This window comes from Nipponia nippon, unplaced genomic scaffold (genome assembly GCF_047370975.1).
Source record: "Nipponia nippon isolate SJK-2023a ecotype South Korea unplaced genomic scaffold, ASM4737097v1 scaffold_30, whole genome shotgun sequence".
NCBI lineage: Eukaryota > Metazoa > Chordata > Aves > Pelecaniformes > Threskiornithidae > Nipponia > Nipponia nippon.
The window spans coordinates 2,548,865-2,566,386 of NW_028262348.1; the positions used below are offsets into that span (position 1 = coordinate 2,548,865).

Consider the following 17,522-nt stretch of genomic DNA (forward strand, 5'->3'; position numbering starts at 1 on the left):
CACGAACCCAGGCTCCTCCAGCGCGTGAGGCAGTTTCCAGATAGTGCCATTCCCCAAAAGCACAGTGGGTTTCCTGGCTTCCCAACACCCTCGCTGGCGTCATTCATCCACAGCGCTTTGTGACAGGGGACAAGGAGAAGGCAGGGACTCGGCAGCAGCAGGCACCGCTGGACACGTGTGCTTGTGTGGCACCTTGGGGCCATGGCAGGAGAGGCTGGGATGGAGCAGCATCCCCCGAGGCAGGTCGGATCCCAGCCAGGCCACCTGCAGCCCAGCCAGCCAGAGCCCACGCGACGGAGAACGGATCCATCTGCCTGCCACCTTCACATAGCACACACTTTACACCTTTCCCAGCAGACGGGGAGGAGGTGGTCATCCTCATTTCCCTTCGTGTTCACCAAGGAGCAGGAGTCGCCGAGCACCCTCCCTCCAGCCGACAGTTTGCCAGGACGCAACGCTGCGCTCGAGGGCAGAGATGCAGCTCCAGCGCTCGCAGCCTCCCGCTGCTCCCTGTGCCCGAGGTCAGCGCGGGGTGCTGGGGGGACCCTGCCACCTCCTGAAACCACCTCCAGGTTCCCATCGCAGGCTGATGTGGGCTAGCAGCCCTAGCATCGTTCTCTTTCCCCTGCTAGCCAGGACCTGTGACATCTCCCAGCTCTTCTGTCCTGACCTGAGCAACCCTTGCCTCCATGGCACAAACGTCCATGCACCAGCGACTCTGCTCGTTTCCTCGCGATGAAGCAGGGCCATTAGCCAGCACAGTACTGGCGCGGGGTTAAAACCCAGGCCTGCACACCTCGGTGAGCTCTACAGGGATCGTCCCTAGACATGAAATCTGCTCCCCATGCCCCTGTATGTCCAACAGCAGAAAAGCAGGAGTGATGGACTCGTACTCGTGGTATGGCAAGTGCTAATGATTTCTGGGTGGCCGTAATAACTTCTGATGAGACTGACGTTCGCAATCACGAACCCCGTAATAAGGCCATGGGGAGGTGGCTGTAAAACACTAATCACACGCCCAGCCCTCGCTCATTAGTTAAGCCCAGGCCTCCAGCCAGCCCAGTTCCCCTGGGAAAGGAGTCCCACCATGATGTGGGGGACGGCTCAGCACCATTAGGAACCAGCCCCCTTCCTCCTCTCATTTCAGTTTATTCCAACCTCATACTTTCTTGTTATCATAAGAGCCTGACTCCATTTCAGTGGTTTATTATGCACGTAGCTTAAGCTGCTGAAGAACACAGCGGTTAGAGGTTTTAAAAGCAACCCTAACAGCGCAGGCACTTATTCCTGCAAAGTACAATGGTCTTCAGAAGAGCTTTTTCATTAGTTACCCATATTTAAAGCTGGGCTCCCTACCACTGCGTTAAGAAGTAGCAAAACCGTGGTCCGTGATCAGCCCTTTGCCAGGGAAATGTCCCCTTGCTTGAGCAGGCAGCACGACCCTCAGCCCCGGCCAGGAAACCAACGCCTGACGGAGGTTACGTGCATTTTACTCCTGGGTGATTTCCATAGAGGATCCTACAGCCCGAAAGCGGCTCTCAGCCCTGGGAGACATGACAGGGACTGTGGTCAGGACATAACTCAGCCAAAGGCTGCGGGATCAGGTGAGGCTGGGACCGCGCAGCCCTGCAGAACGGGGATGGTGGAGAGGGAGTGCTGGGTAGGTTCCTACCTGAGAAACAATAAAGACCTTACCCAGCCATCTCCAAGGCTCTCTGCAAACAGCCTGGGAGCTTGGGAGCAGAGACACTTCCCCCGTCACCCCATGGCCCATAGGACCACCCACTGCCACCCCTTCACAGGAGAGCATGCTCTGCATCGCTTGTGCACGCAGATAACAACTCAAACCAGGGAGAACAGGGAGAAACAGGCAAACGCCCTGCTCTCCACCCACCTGCTAGACCCTGAGACCCAACCTGACCTCCCCGCCAACTCATCTGCCTCCGCAGCCCTTGCTCTTCAGCTGCCTGTGTGCTCCAGGAGGTGGTAGGAAGCCAGCACCCTGGCTCCCAGTCATGAACCCAGCTTCCCAGTGGCTGGGTAACCCTTCCTCAGCCCATCCCATCTGCTGAAGGCCTGCCCTGCTTCCCCCAGGGCTGGCAGGGTTATCGTGCTGTACAACTCTGCAGCGCCTCAGCTCCGGAAGGCTTGGGCTGCTCCCTCCTCCCCTTTTGCTTCATGGAAATGCATAATAAGATCCCAGCACGAGCCAAGGAAATTGTCTTCCTTTATCTTGCCAGTGCATTGCCCAGGCTACCCAGGGAAGAAGAACACAAGCACCATCCAGAATACAATTCTCCTCCAGACAGCGGAGTTCAGCAGTGAAGTCGTCCACAGCCCCTTTGCCCCTCGGCTTTCCATTTCATTTGCATTTCATTTTCTGGAGCTGCCCAGCTCAACGTCTGAACACAAGCCCTGCAAAGGCCAGGCGATGCTCCAGGGCCAGATTCCTGCTCTGCAGGTCAGCCACGGAGAGAGAAGGCACATTCCTTGCCGCCCCTGCTCACCCCATCACAAGGCATCACCAAATGCACGAGGAAGAGGTCAGGCTTAAGAAACAAAACCAGGAGCTCCTCCGGCAGCACCCTGGCACGCTCAGCCTAGGAAGAAGCAGGTCAAGCTTCTCCACGGATACCTGGACCAGGATGTTCAAGAGGAACATCACAGGAGGTGGGCAGTGGTCCAAACTCGCTGCTTTTAGGCACTTAAGAAGCCAGGACTCCCCCCCATGAGCTCCCAGAAATTACCCTGACTCTCCCTACAGCACAGAGTTCACTGTAGCATCAGTGGCTCTTCCTGCAAGATCCTCGGTAACAAATGGCCCAGCAGCATGCCAGATGGCTAACAAATCCAGAATTCACACACCACCCGCTCCTGGGAGTGCTGAACACTTCCCCTGCCTACAAACAGGCAGTATAGATCAAGCTCAACTGGAGATGATGGCTGATGGCTAAATCCATTGTGTAGAACAATTATTTCATTAGCAGGCTGAGCTGGGTACACGGTCAGGGAGACAGGGCCTGCCAGAAGATAAGACAGGGCTGTTTTGCAATCATTTGTCTAAGTCTGCGTGAAATGTCAGGGTTACAGCAGTGCCTCTGGAGCTGAACCAAGACAAGGACCTCACCACAGGTCCTACACCAACTCAGGCAGCCCCAGCAGTCCCCAGCCCTGTGCGAGGGGAAGGGGAGCAGCTCTATTTTGCCCTTTTCAAATGGTCCTTGGGAAGCATAACAAGGCGAAGCCAGTGGTTTGACACTGGATGAGCCATCTGGGACACTCTCCTAAAGATGCTGCTGGTCTAGATGGCAAGATGCAGTCCACTGGTTCATGGACAGGAGAAGTAAGACCTTCTCCATCCCCAAAACACAGGACGCTGCTCCCCTCCCCTTGCCACAACTCAGCCCCAGCAGCCACAGGTTCTCAGAAATGGAGATAAAATAGGATGTTGAAGTCTCCCGTGCCTCTGCCTGGACACGCTTCGAGGGCAGCTCTGCCCCATAGCCCACCTCATCCTGGAGGAGCTGGTGTCCCACAGGCAAACGGCACAGCCTGCTTCAGAGGAATTGGTCACAGGGCTTCGCGTGTCAGCAAAGCTTCAGTACAGCATCTCTGCAGCTCTCAGCAACAGCCTATGACAGACAGAGAACAAAAAAAAAAAAAAAAATAGCCTTGAGCCATCACGCTGCAAAGATGCCATCCCTGGTGCTGGCAGCTTGAAGGACAAGCACATAGTACCTCATTTTCTCTTGGCCCCATTGATTTTCTGCAGCTCTGCCTCCAGATCTACACAGAGAGGCAGCTCGTTCAGCCTTGCAGCAACACTGGAGCAGGACGAGGATACCTGTATCACGGTCGGGGCAAGCAAACCAAGCTGAAGAGCGGAGACAGCAAAAGGCACCACAGGACGGTTGGGTTAATACAGCCACGAACAGAGGACAGGCATTCCTGCTCCGTGGCCTGTTCCCACGCCCTAGGACCGGCACTGCTTTCCTGGGGTGCTCGGGTCGGAGTCAGCTCCTCGTATCCCTGGGTGGCAGGAGCCACCCGGAGCCAGCCCTGTCTCCCTGGCAGCCACGTTCATGGAATTTTCAAGTCTCTCAAATCCTAGGCTGGAAAGCAAACTACAGCAATTAACAGCACTTGCTGCTGTGAATGGGAACACTCTGTAAATAAATTACATCTCGGAAATTAATAAGTGTTGCCTAATTGAGGTTTAGCATCTTAAATTCCTAAAAATTCTGACAAGTCAACAGAAAAGGAGGGAGGGAAGACATTTTCTTGGCCAGAGAGCCCTAATCCAGAGCTAGCAGTGGGCAGGACACCTGAGGAGACTCACCCCTGCCTGTTATCAGGTTGCCCTGCTCCAACACCAGGATACGTGCATCCCGGGGTCAGACTAATCTCTCCTGCCAGCAGAGCAGCAGTATTGCAAATGGCTTTTAAATATCAAACTAGCGCTTGAGTGCTTCTAAGGCAATGCACAACACGCACCGGGGTGAAAAAAATCAAATCCAATAGCATTAGTCAAGCCTGGGCCTTAGCACATGAGGCAGAGAAAACTTTGGCATTCAGCATTTGCAGTGGATGAAGCTGAGTGTTTTTCTCCTCCTCCTCCTGATGGCTGCCAGCTCTTCAGCATGCCCCACCGCTGGTGAGAAGCAGGTATGGACATGCTTTGGTCACCTGGGAGCTCTTGGAGCCTCTGGTGTGCTGTGTGGGGAAATCATTTTGCAGCCAAACTCCCCAGCATCACAGATTCCCAGCAGATGACTCCCCTGCCACCACGCCAGCAGCCTCCTCCTGGCTGCAGGCTCTCTCATGCCAAGTCTGTGCTCCATCCAGCCTCCGAGCAATCTGTCCCCACGGAGGAAGCAATGTGTTGTCCAGATCTTTTCCTTGCCTGGAGCAAGCGTGGATTCATGCCCGATGAGAAGCAAGACGGAATGCGTACTTCCGTGTGATGCTGATATTTTGATCTCCTTCAGATTACTCCCATCTGCCTCCCAGACACCCTGGGGTTCCCAAGGGACTCCATCTCCCAGCCTGTCAATGGGAGATCAGGAGGCGGGCAACTGGGACAAGAGTGTTTTCCACACCTTCAGCTTGCTGGGACTCTTGCCCCTGGTCCTCACCTAACATCCCTCAGTGCCGGCTGATGGACGCACATCCCAGCTCGCTGTCAGCGGCACACAGAGCTAGCCTTGCTGTGGAGCGGGTGTCCTCCTCCCTGCTCCGCACACGGCTATCTGGAAGGTTAAAGCATTAACCCCCTCTTCCCCTGCCCACGCCGTTAACACACCCAGGTAAGCAGGCAAACACAGCCCCCTGACACGGAGCGCTGGTTTTTCTCTCCACTAACTCCTGGGGGGCTGGCGTGTAGAAACCTTTAATGAATTTGACATAACTCCTAGCACAGAGCAGCTCCACTATTTGATGCAAAGTTTAATTTGATTTCTCACTTGAATAGCCGAGACATCCTTGATACGCTTCCTTCAGCTCCTTCCAGATAAACCTGCTGCATACAATTAGCGCCAGGAGTCCCCGGCATTTCACCAGCCCTCCCCTGCGCTCCACTCTAACCTCCACCTGCCCCTCCCAGGGCTGCAAAGCAACCCTGGCTCCTGTCTTTGGAAAGGGCTTTCCAGGTCATCCACCCTCCTTTAGCAAGGGGAAAGCTGAGGTTAAACAGCGGCAGCGATCGACCCGAGCTGATGAAGCAGGCAGAGGCCAAGGCAGGAGCTGCAGGCGTCTCCCAGCTCAGGTCACCAGCAGCAAGCTCTGCGGGAGAGCAATCGCGGGCAGCAGCAATCCTTTCTACCTCAGGCTGCTGGGCTCCTTCACAGAAGCAGCTGCATTTCAGCTCCGAGGCCTGCGTCAGCTGTACAGCACTTGAAGAACGGCAGAGTACAATGCTTTGAAAACAAGGAGCAAACATTGTGATTGCTCTGAAAATATGGGAAGCACAGATGGGAGCATGGTGTTACTTTTTTTAAAATTCTTCAGGTTTTTCTGGCATCTTTTGACAGGACATACTACGACTTCAGCCTACAATCCACAAAGCCTGGGACCACAGACCTGAACCAGGTTCACTGTGGGAACGGGAGGGAGACCCACAGCTTCCCAAAGCCCAATAGACCAATGTTGTCCTATACCACAGCTAAACACGGGCGAAGGTCTCGCTGGAGACTTGACAGCCCCCATGGGCTCTGTCTGGTTTCTGTCTGGTTCCAAACCCACCGGTGAGCCAGCACAAGCAACACTGGCTTCACTGAATCCGTTCTCTTCCCAAAGCTCTGAAGCACAACAGTTGATTTAAAAATCTTAAAGCAAACCGTTAGGGAGTGAAAGATGGATTTGCAGGCAATAAAACCCTGGACCAAGGAGCAAACAGACACCTTTGATTGAGAAATCAATGCTTGGGTTTTACAGCATTTCACACTAAGCAGCAGCAGAGAAGAGCCCTGCGTGCACCTTGTCCCTCCAGGGCAGGGAAGGAGAAACCAGCAAAAAGCAGAGAAGCGAAACACTCGGATGCTTCCCATAGTCTTACCAAAGCCAGAACAGGCTTTGGGGACCGCGAGCCCATGGGGCACGACGTGTTTTCAAAAGAGATCCCTCAGCTGATAGACTGATAGGGAAAGGGTCCATTCCATGGCTCTTTCAGAGAGGGCTTCACCTCGCTCTTCTCCTGCCTCTGCCCTGGGTACAGCTCGGGCACAACAAGCGACCTCTGGGCTGGTTACGTCCAGGTTGGGGAGCACCTGAGCACAGCACCAAGGGGTACCACGCCAAGGAGCCCGACGGACGGAGATGTCCCACCGCATCTGAAGGGGCTGCGAGGGACGCACATCTCCTCCCACCACCCGCAATGGGAGCGGTAACCCTCTGGCTCTGGGATACGTGGGGTCAGCCAGAGCAGGGTTGTGTGTTTGGAGGCTTAGTCCCAGCACACACATTGCTGCCCTTGCTCGGGGCTGAGGGCTGGTCTCTCCTTGCCCCCTGCGAGCTGAGACCCTCCGGGGGCTCGGCCAGCTCTCCCAGCCCACCTCACAAGGTGATCCCTACCCAACGCAGCACACAGGAGCTGCTGCTGCTCTGCCGAGCAGCCCTGGGTGCAAAAAGGTTGGCCTAGAAAGGAAAAAAAAAAAAGGGGGGGGAAAAAAAAAACAAATCCAGAGACTGGGATTGATGAAGATGCCAGAGGGAAGGAGCAAGTCACGAAGGGAAGAGGAGGAACAAGCCCTGCACCCAACAGGGGTGTTACAAGCAAGAGAGGCATGCTGACAAATTAAAACAGACCGCGAGAACCCCTGTTATTTTTTAAAACCCTTTCTTTCTCTCAGGTTTCTTCTTTTCCTTTGTATGTTGAAAATTCATCTTCAAAAGCAATCGTAATGCCCCCAGAGGGAAAAATACCCCAGCACAAGGCAGACTTCCCTTTAGGCAATGTGAATCTGTGTTACCCGAGCAAAAAGGCTTTCATCTCACAATCACTCGTTTCCAGAGCACTTGACCCAAAAGGAAGTCTCCTTTATTTCTATAAAAGTCACTTTCTCTACCAAAGCCCCTTGGCTTCAGATGGGAGCTGTCAGGCAGCTCTCTGTGGTCACGGTTGCCTGCTCAGAGCCCTTCTCCTGCCCGCGCTGTGCTCCTCGGCAGCCCCACCACTGCCCCAAGGCGGGCACGGGGCACCGACGGGGCAGGGACCAGCCCCGCTCTTGCGGCACCAACGTGGCAGCAGACCCCGGAGCTGCGAGCTCAGGGACCCCCCTGCTCCCCAGAGAGCTCCTCTGCCCCTGCCAGGCTCCACAAGCCCCTTCTGCCTGGAGATGGTGGCAATGGGGGACCTTTTTCCAACCGTTTCTATCTTTCAGCGAGAGCCAACGCAGCAGTTGCAGTCGTTGGCATCTGACTTGTTTCTCATCAGATGCTCTAAGCCAAAAGCAAGCTCCCTTCCCAAGAAGGAAGCCACAGACAAGGCTGTGTCTGCAGCGCCTGGGTGATTTTGGACAGCTCGGCAGTGCCACCAGACATGCCAGAGAGAAACCAGCTCGTGCAAGCGGTGGAGCTGGGGCTTGGGGAGACTGCTTCTGCCCAGGGAGCTGTCGTGGCTCCACAAGAAGCCAGCTGTGATCTGCACCTCCAACAGCTCGCAGACCGCAGGGATGTCTCCTGGAGGCAGTCACACCTGAAATGGAGGGGAAAAGCAGTACTAGCAATTCAGCAGGAGGAAGGAGAAAGGCTGTCAGAGGCAGCACGCAGCCAGGCAGCCGGCCTGGGTGAGACGAGAGCTCCTGGCTCCCACAGCCACCCAAACTCCGGAGAAGATGCTACCACTGACCAGGATCTCTGAACGAAAGCTCCCAGCCCAGCTGAACCCTGCTCAGATGCCACGGGCCACGGCCCCGTGTGTGGCAGGACGGGGGGCACCACGTGCTGGCAACGTGCACCCTGCTCTGTCCTAAAGGGCACCGAATACCAGACCATCTTGCTCACATGGGACACAGCTCAGTAAAGCAACCTTGTGCTCAGTAAAGTTGTAGTCCATCAAAAGTCACTGTTTCAGTGCCGAGTTTTGCAATACTTGATGTGCAACTTAATGGCCAGGGAAAGGACAACAGGGCCCTTGGCTCACAAAATTATAGCAAATTTTGACCCCTCCAAGCTGGGGAGAAGAACTTGAACCCCAGTCGCCAAAGTGCTGAAAAAGCCCAGGGACTCCGAAGGTTGGCTGCACCAGAGCTCTGTTAATTCCATGGTTTTTAAGCAGCTCTTGGGGTTGTTCCCAGTGCCTGTTGTGGAGAACCCTGCACGCAGCTCCTGAACACAAGCTCGGCTCTCTCCTCCAGAGCAGCACACCTACGGCTTACTCGCTGGGCTCGGCCGTCCCAGAGGGAGCAGATTTATCAGGCAGGACCGGCAATAAAGACAACGGCGTCGGTGATGATCCTTACGCCGAATTGCTCACCGTGCACTGGGAGATGACATCCAGTGCAAGATACCTACAAAGCTTTATAGAATAAATACAACCTGCTGCAACTGATGTAAACCATCTCTGCAGAAACATTAAAAACCAACCGTACGGCACGAAGAGGGAGCACACAGGAGGAGCCAGGCTATCTGAATTGCCTTTCCAGTGAGGATGCAGCCTGCTGGAGGCACCGCACATAGAGCACGCGAAGGCAGCGCGCATGCCCTCGCCCATCGGCGGCCCATCACCCGGTGGGTGTAGCAGCTTTCGCATCCCCAGGTGATACCGCTGCCCGCGTAGGCTCAGCATCCCGCCGACGCGGCCCGGCAGCATCCCAGCGCAGGGGCAGAGCGAGTCATCGACTCCAGCCCCGTTTTACCCGTGAGGACAGCGCACGGCCCCGGCCCACGACGCCGCACGAAGCAAACTGAGTTCAGCTCTTTCTGCTGGCACGGCTGTGCAGAAACACAGCTCCCGCCTCCCTTCCTAGCGGGAAGCGGTACAAAGCCGGCAGCTCTGCACCAGGCCATCAGGAACAGCTTCCCACTGCACAGGAATTAGCAGCAGGTACACAGAAGCCTGCTACCTTCCCAGCATCAGCAGAGACCGTACGCAGGACAGGGGGGTCACCCCTGCCTCCTCTCCTCTTCTGAAAAGCAGATACAACTGTGTTTTATCTGCTCAAAGCTTGCCATCCCCAATCTTTCGATAGCAGCACCGAGAAGCAAGGTGCTCAGAGGCAGAGGTGATTTCTAAATCTGCTTGGGTGGTTGCTACTTATTTCAAGTCGGGCTGATGCCTGCGTGCCTTTGGCAGCATTTTCCGGGGGGCTTTCTTGTGGTTTGAAGCTCTCCGATTCCTTCAGCTGACAATCTCCCCCCTTTTCTGTACGCCCCAAGGCAAGCGCAATGAAAATCTTTAAGGAAAATAACTTCCAAAGCTCTCAGAGATGAAAAGGTCCTATTAGACTGATTTTTAGGAGAGCATGGGGTGCAAGGAGAAGAAAGTTTAAGCTAGACAAACTATAGTGAAAAAAATCGACCTATTAAAGCAGTGGATGCTATCAGGGAAGTGAGCAATTTCCCCCAAACCAGCATAGCCAGGTGCGTTTCTGCTAAAGCAGATCTGTCTTGACTTCTCCGCAGCTTTCCCCTCTACCTGCCGGGCTCCCGGCAGCCCGGCTCGACAGCTCTAATGGTGCGATTCACTTTATTGACCTATTAGCTGCCACCTGCTCGGGACGCAGCCACAGCAGATTTGCCATTGCGTAAGCAGCAGCAGCGAACATAAAACCCTAAATAAATTTTCGGAGGCCGCGGAGCGGTATAATTAATCACGGGGTCTTTCACGAGGCGGCAGCAGCAGGGAGGCTGGCAGGGGAACGCAGAAGGCATTTTTTTGCATTTTGTGACCCCGAGCAAGTGACTGTCTCCCCAGCCTGCTTCGTTCGGGTCCGTCCTTGATCAGCAAATAAGTAGCACTCACTGCCAGTGTTTGCAGAGGTGTAAAGTTAAGACTGCTCCAAGCCCGCTCCCTACCACGCTGAACTTGCACCTTTCCTTCCCCGCGTTACCTCTGAATTTGGCCCAGACCCGCTAACACGGAGCGAGAGCAGAAGAGAGATGTCAAAGGAAGAAAGAGAAGGAAAAGCTTTAAACACCCTGAGCTGGTTCCCTCCGGCTCCTCGCTTGGCGACGCACAGACCTCCATTCTCCCTCCCTCCCGCATCTCTCAGCCATCTCTTCTCTTGCACCCCCCGGTTCCTGCTGCCCACCCAACCCAACGGCTGAGTCGCTGCATGAAGGCCCACAAAGGCTGGTGACTGCTTGGGGAATAAAATAGGAGGCCCCAAATGCTACTGAGTTTAGGACAGAGCCCATCTCTGTGCCAGCGTGCCCTGCCGCCTGACAGCAAGGCTCTCCCTCGACAGCCTGAAGCAAATGGAATAGCTTGGCCCCAGGAGAAAACTCATATCATCTCTGCTTCAGAAAGCCATCAGGGACTCTTGGGGACACTTGGACTCACCAGGATGACTGAAATGGCAAGCTGGGAGCCAGCAGGACTGCGGAGGGAGCCGACAGATGCCTCGGCTGAGCCCTCTGCTCCTCCTGTCTTGCATCCTCCCTAATCCAAGGACAGTGGTCGACATGAAGGTGTCCTCCTGCTTCAGCGGGGCACTGCCCTCATCTGCAGAGACAAGATGAGACAAGAGTTTTTATTTCCTGCCGTTGAACAGGAGCCAAATGAGACTAAAGCACAAGTCCTAAAGGCTACGGTGGAGTTGACCCTGAGCCCCGAGATCGGCCCACCCAAGACATGCGTCTTCTTCCTCCCTTACTTCAGCCCCACTCGTGCTCTCTCCGCACGGCTGGCAGCCCTCCTGCTCTGCGCGGAAATATATATATATATTATTATATATATATATATATATATATATTCCAGCCTTTGAGCCACGCTTTTAATATTTCATCTTTCTTTTTCTGCCAGAAGAAAGTAAATTCTTTTTCTTTTTTAATATTTCATCTTTCTTTTTCTGCCAGAAGAAAGTAAATTCCTTATGCCAGCTGGGCTGCAATCTCACCACCACATCTCCCTGCCTCAGACAGCCCTGGCTGCCAGCCCCTCCAGGCAGATGGCCAATGCAAGGCTCATATCCCCTCCACACAACCCCTTCTGCTCCTGCACCCCTCGGCAGCGGCCCGGCGGCGGGGTGGCCGCAGCGGCGGCAGCGCAGCGGGGACAAGGCACCGAGGGGCTGGGCAGGCTGCCTGGGAGCAACACCATTCAAGACAGATCCGAGCTATTGCAGAGGAGTCCTGCACCGGGGCCGCCCGGCCGCCTCGATGGACCCGCTCTAGTGGAAGAGCTTGTCTGGGAAAGGTGACAGGGCAGCGGCCACCAGGTCACCCTGAGTGACACCTGTCAATCACCGCCATCAAGCTCTGTCTCAAAGCCAGCCACCATCCCACCCCCACACAAACTATCCATCAAGCATCATCTGTGTGAAGCCAGTTTTTATTTTAAATTTAATGTCTGTAAAGTATTTTGGCTTTAAATTATTCTGCAGACTCCCTCAGTTCAGCAGTGCTTCCCCGTCTAGACAGAACAATCTTGTTGTCAGTGAAACAGATTCGCCCTGACATCCCCGTGGCGCGCAGTGATGCGGTTGCTATTTTGGAGAAAGGGAGAGAGCTAAAAAAGCTCTTTCTCTTACAATTTTGAAACATGATTCCTGTCCGTTCAACTTCAAAGAAACACCTCGATACGTAATCCTGCCGTGTTTGATTTGATCTCTCTCTCCCTGTTAGGTAAGCGGCATGGCTGGAGAAAGGGGGAATGGCTCAGCATCCGTGGGATTCGACACGTCCGAGCGCTGCTTGCAGCATGCCTGCCCTCCTGGAAGGGAGGGATTCCCTCCTCCCCTGCTCTGGCTTTTAAACCCACCTGCTTTGGCTCTCTCCTCCAGGCTGCAGCCCAAGGACTGGCGTTTGGAGATGTCGTGACATCCCTCCGTGACACCGAGGTCCCTGCTCCCAAACACAGACCTGCCTGGTCCTCCACGCTGCAGGGCAAGCCTCGGGTGGCTGGCAGGGAGATGCAGGAGAGACAGCGGCAGCCTGGAAGAGACATTAAACCACGTCAAAATACATTTTGCACATCAGCTTTGCCCCCAGGTCTCTGCCAGCGTGTGAGGGACTACAAACGCTTCCTTTACAATTAAACAACCACTTCTCCTCCTTGTGAAAAACCTGTGCAAAGGCAAAGGTAGTAAATCAGAGCGAGCGTTTGGCAGCGCTTCGTGTCTAGTCAGCCCCGCTGCAGTCCGCGGTACTCGGAGAGGGAAAACAGCCTGATCAAACCAAAAAAAAAAAATATTTTTCCCCTTTTGCTCTGCCAGTGACAGATCCTTGATGTCTGCAGTCAGAAGTGACAAATACTGGTTGGGGATCTTTTCATCTCCTCTCCCGGTAACACAGTTGCCTGTCCACCCAACCCGCGGCACAGCAGCGGGGAGGTGATCTCTGCCTTGTGCGAGGCGTCCCTCACCTGGGCATCACCCCGGGGAAACGCACAGCCCCCCAAAATCAACCCACGAGGGGCTGCACACACACGCAGTCGCCCAGGGACAGAGGGGTCCCCCAGCACAGCAAGTTGAAGGTCAAGAGCTCAGCCCCAAGGGTGCCTCAAGGTGCCTGCGGCAAGGTGGGGATGGAGAAGAGTCCGAGCGCACCAACGGGCACGTCTGCGGGGTAGCAACGGGCCATATTACACAGCTGATTTTATTCCCCAAGTGCCTACAGACTGCCGGGAGCTGCCCAGCTCGAAGCAGACTGCATCAGCACACCTGCATTAACGTTTAACCCCAGCGTGAGAGCATCATGCAAGAAATCAGCTGCAAATGTTCCACACAGAGAGACAGTCGCTTCCAAATATTCAAGCAGAAAAATGCCTCTATGTATTCAAACAGGGAAAATGAAATTGGGAAGCAAGAAGGACTTGCCTTTTGCACAGGCACTGCCATCCAGCAGCGTAACGGGAAGAGCTACACAAGAAAGAGAGCTGCCTCAGACCACCTCCGCACACCGATTTCCCACCCCTCCACGTGATTTACAACCTCGTGGATTCAGCCCTGTTCTGACCTCCACGGAGCTATTGACCCACTCATGGGAGCGATCAGAAACCTGCCCACCCTGGGAGCAAGCCGGCTCTGCCCTTTAGGAAAATCCTGCCTGCATGCCCGCTTCTGCTGGCACAAGCTTGGGTGTGCGAGAGCCAGCAAAGCTGCTCCTCTGGAGCAGCCACCAGCACGTCCACCGCCAGCCAGGACCCGCAGATGGCCCGGGGATCCAGAGAGGCAAAGCAGAGCGGTGGGAGATGTCACCATCCAAGAGACGGGCCATGCAGAATCAGACCAAAGGACTGACTGTACCAAGGAAAATATCACCGGGAAAGTACAGGGAATCGCATATGGATGGTGGCCCTTCCCCAGGCGTATTGAGACCATCTTACACGAGATTCTCTGCAAGCACATAACCTGATGCCCAGAGCTGGCTGGAGAGCATCCCGCAGCAGCAAGTTCCACCTTGTGCCTCCTTCTTTACCCAATATTTTAGCAGCTCATTAACTCAGCGTGAAGGTTTTGTCCCAGGTCTGGGGGACCAGCAATTGCTCCTTTGACCAAACCTGTACCCTGAGCATCGGCTCGCCGTTGATGGAGAACTGAGCCGGCTCCCTGGGAAGGCACCTTCGCTCCTCACCCCCTCCACCAGCCCTGTTGATGCCCAGCTGCACAATAAATGGAGTTACAGCACCTGTGGAGCATTTGCTGTCCTGGGATGGAGAGTGTTAATGCATGGGCTGAACTGGGGGCAGGGGAGTGAAGTGCTGAAAAATGATGCATGCAATGCCTCATTATCACATCCTTAATAGCCCTGAAATTGCTATGAGGGCCTCTGTCATTTCTCCTCCCCCTGGGTGGTGAGGAGCCATTCCCATCTGTCTCGGCAGCAGGGCCTGGTTTCCCCACCAGAGCTGCTGGCCATCCAAGCAGACCGGGCACCTCAACGCTTGGAGCCAGCGTCTCCACAGCCGGCGTTCCTACGAGGAACCACAGAGGAGCGGCCACGCTGGCTCGGCTCAGCACATCTGCTCTAAAGCAGTTGACTCCAGGAGGGACCGCTGGCATCAGGCATCCAAATTTTACTCCTACACCCTGCTACTGCCCTCCACGACGAGAGGCAGACCGTGCCTCAGTTTCCCTGCCTGTATGAAAGAGTTATAACATCTCCCACCCACCTCAGTAAAGATTTTTTGCTTTTAATTTTTGTGGTGCACTCGCAGAGCTTCACCTATACGTTTTGGGGAATTTTCAGGCAGTTCAGAGGTGCTGAGGGCACTTCCAAGATCACCCAACATCTGGGCTACAGCTCTGCTCAGGCGTATTTTCAAGCACGAGTCAACACGTCATCCTGGACGTCCCTATGCTCTCTCCAGCAGGAGAGGAGCGTGGACACCTGGCTCTGGCCAGGTCTCCTCCAACACACACCATACAGCTCGGTTCTCCATCCACGAAGAGCCGATGCTCAGGGTACAGCCTTGATCAACGGAGCAATTGCTGGTTCCCCAGACCTGGGGCAAAACCTTCGCACTGAATTGATAAGCTGGCAAAATACTTTTACTGGGTGAAGAAGGAGGCACAAGGCATCGACGGGTCCTGTGTCAGCACGGAGGCGTTCAGCTAGCATGGAGCTAGTGGTTGCACCTTCAAGCACGGCATCTCCCTTCCACTTTTCATGACACCTGCGCTGAAAGGACTCGATGGCTCCCAAGAAATGCCAAGCCAAGGTTTTAAGAGCTCCTGAACTGCCTTTTTAAGAGGCAGGGGACATGCACCTAATCCAGTCTTAAAACTAATGATTTAATTTACCCTAGGAGAAGCAAGCCAGCATAAATTAATATCTCCCAGTAGTATAACATAAACATGTTTCATCTAGAGATTATGTTGATTAAATCATCAAGTGCCATAATCTTCTCTTCCTACCTCAATACGATGGGGAAAGAAAAAAAAAAAAAAAACAAACCTAAAAATACAGATATAGCCTTCTAAGCCACAGGAGGGAACGGCACATTCATCTCCAAGCACCCTCCTCGCTCAATAAAGCGTGCACGCAAGGCTCCCCACCCTGGAAGAAGCTGCTCCAGCTGGTTGGTACCGAGAGGTAAAATGAAGCTACGTGTTCAGAATTGAAGAGACGCCAGGAGCTGGAGGAGCTTAGAGGCAGCACAGGAGTTACACTTACTGGGTTTCACTCTGCAAATCTAACTGAAGAAGTTAGATCTGGCTTCTCAAGGCTATGAGTCTGCTTTCAGGATATAACACACCAAGGCCGTTAGTCACGCAAGCTGGAAATTCAAGTGGCTTAGGTCCACCATGCAGGGAGACGATGCCTCAGCAGAGGGGGAAAACCACAGGCGCCCATTTAAAATGTCTTCCTCCCACCTCCCTAGTCTCGTTCCTACTTGTTCCTACTTCTTTTGCTCTACGCTGACACGAAGGACTAAACCACCCACCTCGATGAATCAACAAGACCTACCTTGACTTTTTCCAACAGAGTTACCACCTGCCGAGGGCGGTTTTGCAGACAAAGCCTGTTCCTGCGGGACTCGGCTGCAAACACTCTCCTGCAGCTTTCTGCCAGGTAATCGTGCACGGGCACTTCACGTGTAATGGCTTTGCTGGCTGTTTGGATTGCTTGTGGAGTGCTCTAGAGCCCTTGGGCAGGGCACTTCAGAAGCACAACACCTTTTATTTAAAGCCAATTCAAAACCACAGTGGTGAGTTTGAAAGCTTCCCTGGAGAATGACAAAGGATCTTGCTGAGCTTGTGGCAGAAGAGAAGGGGTCCAAGGCCAAAAAAAAAAAAAAAAAAAAAAAAAAAAAAAAAAAAAATCCCTACAACAACAGAAAGCTCCCTCTGAAAAAGCAAACTCTAAACACTGTTTCTGCTGAGCCCGACATCAAAAACAGGTCTCCAGCAGGCAATCTGTATGCACAAGGCCAAACCTCAGCGTGAGCAACATCGACTCGCCCTCCCAGCCCGTCGTTACACAGCTCGGCGTTAGTGCTTATGAAAGAAGTGGATTTTGCGAAGGAAGGGCGATTAACAGATGTAGTTTTATTTGCTTATTGGGAAGCTGGGGCAAGCAGCAAGCTTCTGCCAGCCGTGCTGAGCGTGGGCTGCAGCAACCCCAGTCCTCTGCCTCAATTTCCCCATACACGGAGTTATTCCTCCACTGTTGTGAAAGTTGGGAAACCTTCAGAAGAGAAACAGCATTATCTGGAAAATTATTTTAATACCAAAAAGAAGTTATCAAGAGGAACGCTGTGCCCAGTGGCTCGTGCAGAAAACGTATCTCCATTCAAATACCCTGGCCCTGCAAGGAAAGATATGCGTGGTGTAAAGGAACCACAGTTTCGGGTGCTGCAAGGAGGCGTTTTCCCAGCAGGAGTTTTTTCTCAGAGAGGAGAGACAGCGTGCTGACTTGCAGCCTTCCAAATCTGGAAGCTGCAAGAAGTTTCCTGACGTTTTTTTTTTTTTAGTTATTCCTTTCTGAGGTCCTGTAAACCTGCACGATGATTCACAAAGCAGAAGACGGTTGTGTTCTTTTCCTTGAACGCCTTTCAAGTTAAAACTCAGACCCAAGCTCCTTTCTCACCTAGAAGCAAACCACCTAGTCTTACCACATAAAACCGACTTCCCTAAAATGATTCAGGTGGAGGAATTTAATTTTGGCACGATTTTTCACATCATTCTGATGTCATTTTGCAGTAGAAATAACCTATGCTGACCATCTCCCTCTGCAAGTGTCTCTGCCTTCCCAGCTGTGAACAGCATCTCCCTTTGGGGCTTTGTACCTCTTCAGCTCAATTAATGGGGCCCCAAAAGGCTGAGAACTTCATTACTTCTAAATGAAACACCCTCAAACACCCTAACGCCGCTCCTCTTCTGCGGGACCCTCGTTCTGGACGAGCCTGACATTTTGACAGC

The 17,522-nt window shown here is 53.7% G+C and overlaps 1 protein-coding gene across 1 annotated transcript in view; it reads right to left on the reverse strand.

The window, feature by feature from the left end:
- Window positions 1-17,522, reverse strand: part of LOC148054403 (uncharacterized) — a 39,834-nt gene that overhangs the window by 14,663 nt on the left and 7,649 nt on the right. Inside the window, exons 2-4 of the mRNA XM_087768527.1 lie at window positions 12,419-12,591; window positions 11,000-11,161; window positions 3,510-3,632 (exon numbers count right to left, since the gene is read on the reverse strand). Of these exons, the coding sequence (XP_087624653.1) occupies window positions 3,622-3,632; window positions 11,000-11,161; window positions 12,419-12,591 (346 nt within the window). The 3' untranslated portion in view covers window positions 3,510-3,621. The remainder of the gene's footprint in view (window positions 1-3,509; window positions 3,633-10,999; window positions 11,162-12,418; window positions 12,592-17,522) is intronic.